General features: G+C 66.4%; 1 protein-coding gene across 2 annotated transcripts in view; it reads right to left on the reverse strand.

The window, feature by feature from the left end:
• Positions 1 to 6: 6 nt before the first annotated feature.
• The window catches only part of WWP2 (WW domain containing E3 ubiquitin protein ligase 2), a 45,685-nt gene continuing 43,250 nt past the window's right edge, over positions 7 to 2,441 (reverse strand). For both annotated transcript variants that reach the window (XM_085305724.1, XM_085305723.1), the window contains exons 19-23: positions 2,274 to 2,394; positions 1,896 to 2,000; positions 1,339 to 1,435; positions 443 to 515; positions 7 to 197 (exon numbers count right to left, since the gene is read on the reverse strand). In XM_085305724.1, the coding sequence (XP_085161850.1) occupies positions 98 to 197; positions 443 to 515; positions 1,339 to 1,435; positions 1,896 to 2,000; positions 2,274 to 2,394 (496 nt within the window). In that variant the 3' untranslated portion in view covers positions 7 to 97. The remainder of the gene's footprint in view (positions 198 to 442; positions 516 to 1,338; positions 1,436 to 1,895; positions 2,001 to 2,273; positions 2,395 to 2,441) is intronic.

Below are 2,441 nucleotides of genomic sequence, written 5' to 3' on the forward strand. Positions count from 1 at the left end.
GCGCCGGCTGCGCGGCGGCAGAGGGGGACGCGCAGCGCGCCCCGGGGCCTCCCCGTCCCGGGCACGGCCGGCGCTGCCGGGAAAGCACCGAGCTCCGTCACTCCTGGCCGAAGCCTTCCGTCTCCTCGATGGCATAGAGCAGCTTCTCCTTCAGCTGTTCGTAGCTCTTGTAGGGAGGGAGATCCAGGCGGTTAAAGCTGGTGAGACAACGAAGGCCGTGAGCACGAGGGCGACGCGCGGCTCCGGCCGCGGCCCCCCGCCCGGCCACGCTAAGGTGCTCCGCCGGCTCCGCTCCCAGCACCGTGGCTACGTCCCACGGGAAGCCCCGGGCGGAGCTCGGGAGAGGACGGAGGCGGCCCCGGGCCCCCCAGCCCAGCAGCAACCGTTCGCGTCCGTCTGTCCCCGCGCGCTCCCAGCGGGAGCGAGGAGAAACCAGACTCACCACGTGTGGCTCCGGGGCAGCCAAGTCTCTTTGCCAACTTTATCGATGCAGAATTTCTGAGGCCCGTTGCTGCCTGTTACAGAAGAGCACAGCAAGTCTCGTTACCCAGCCAGGAGCCGGGAAAGTCCGCCTTTCCCGGCACGCAGCTGGCCAGCGGCTCTCGCTGCCCCGTGCCCGGCTGATCCCGCAGCCACGGTAGGGCACAACCCCCTTCCACCACTACTGCGCTCCGCCTGCTCTGCCCTCTCCTGCAGGGAGCACGCACACGCACAAAAAAGGGGGGGGGGAGCTGAAAAATATGTTCACAGCATACACTGATAAGTGTCTCTTCCAAGCAGGATGTTAAATAGCAAGTGCTAAAATGTACTATCTGTAGATCTGCAGCACTGAGCAAGTCCATCCAAGAGTTTTAGAACTGGCTCAGGAACTCTGAGTCACAGAGGTTGCTTCTTAACAAATTGCRACTGCTGGAGAAGCTCCAGGGGACTGGAAAAAAGCTAATGTGCCAGTAAGAAAAAACTAACGGGCTATGTTAGTTGGTTAGTGACATCGATTCCAGGAAAATAACGGAAAGGCTGGTACAGAACCCAGAAAGCAGCAAATTAAAGGACGGCAGCAGAATAACGCCATGCAGCGTGGTTTTCCGGAAAATGGGTTTCATTACACAAAAATCAAAATTGCAATCAAAATCATATCTCATGTAAAARAGAGATTACAAATCGGACTCAAAGTTAACTGTGATGACATAGTTCACGTGTTAGCACTGCACAGGGCTGGACTAAATCGCTGTGCGTCCCTGCTCGGCGCTCTGACTTCCCCGCTACTTCCCTGCTGCYGCCCGCGAGCTGCCCCGAGGCCCAGGCGGCTCCCGCGCCCGCGGCGCCGGGGACACGCACCGATGAGCTCCGCGAAGCCTCCGACGGGCAGGCGGCACGTCCCCGTCACAAACTGCAGCAGCCGGATCCGCTTCTCGTTGTCCATTTCCTTAACGACCTGCGACGACAGCGCTGGAGCAAAGCGGGATCCGCGGCGGCCCCGAAGGCCTGAGCCCGGCCAGCTCCGGGCTCCGGCCCCGCCGGGCGGCGCGCGCGTCCCGGCAGGCCCGGGCAGCTCTCCCGTTGCTGCGGCCTGCGCGCTGCCCTGCATCGCCCTCGCGGAGGGGTTTTTCCCGACCGCTCTCCGGAGCAGAACCGCCGGCGCCGACGCAGCTCGGCTGCTCACCGCCCGAGAGCGGCGGCTGTCGCCAGAAACGCGCCGACCGCCCGGGGCTGCCCGCCGTCCCCGTGCCGGCCGCAGCCACGTGCCTCTCGCTGAACTCGCACTCCCCCCTCCCTGACAGCCCCCGCGGCGGCTGGGCCAGGCCGCCGCCACCTCCCCGGGCGCTGGGCCGGGGCCGATGCCCAGCACCGGAGCGCGGGACCCGGAGGCGGCGGCGCGGCCGGCCCTGGCTCACCTGCCAGAACCACTGGATCTGCTTGCTGTTCTTGGTGTAGTGCCGGTAGATGGTGTTCTTCTGCCAGTCGTTCATGTCGATCTCCTGCATGCCGCAGAGCATCAGCTAGGGCCGGCGGACAGCAGCAGGTCAGACAAAACGGGSCACGCTGGGGGCCGCGCCGAGCCGCGGGGCGCCGAGCCCTTCGGCGCGGGCTCCTCCTCCACGCCGCGTCCCCGCGCAGCGAGCGGCCGCGGCCGGGAGGAATTCCCGGTCTCCGGCGGGATCCTCCCGACGAGGGGGCACCGCGCAGGCGCCGCCACCTCCCCGTCCCCCCGCCAGCGGGGCCGAGCCGCGGGCGGACGCCCGGCCCGCCGCCGGCACGCAGCTCCCGCTCACCTCCAGCTCCTTCTCGTCGAAGTAGCGCAGCCACTCCAGCGGCACCACCTCGTTGAAGCCGTCCAGGAAAGCCTTGGTCTGCTCCTCCACACCCCGCGTGAACCTCCAGTCCGTCAGCAGCCTGGCAAGGCAGAGCGCGGTGGGCAGGCAGCCGGGCGCCGCAGCCCC

Source organism: Rhea americana, unplaced genomic scaffold (genome assembly GCF_003343005.1).
Source record: "Rhea americana isolate MKP2758 unplaced genomic scaffold, rheAme1 scaffold_226, whole genome shotgun sequence".
Classification (NCBI taxonomy): domain Eukaryota; kingdom Metazoa; phylum Chordata; class Aves; order Rheiformes; family Rheidae; genus Rhea; species Rhea americana.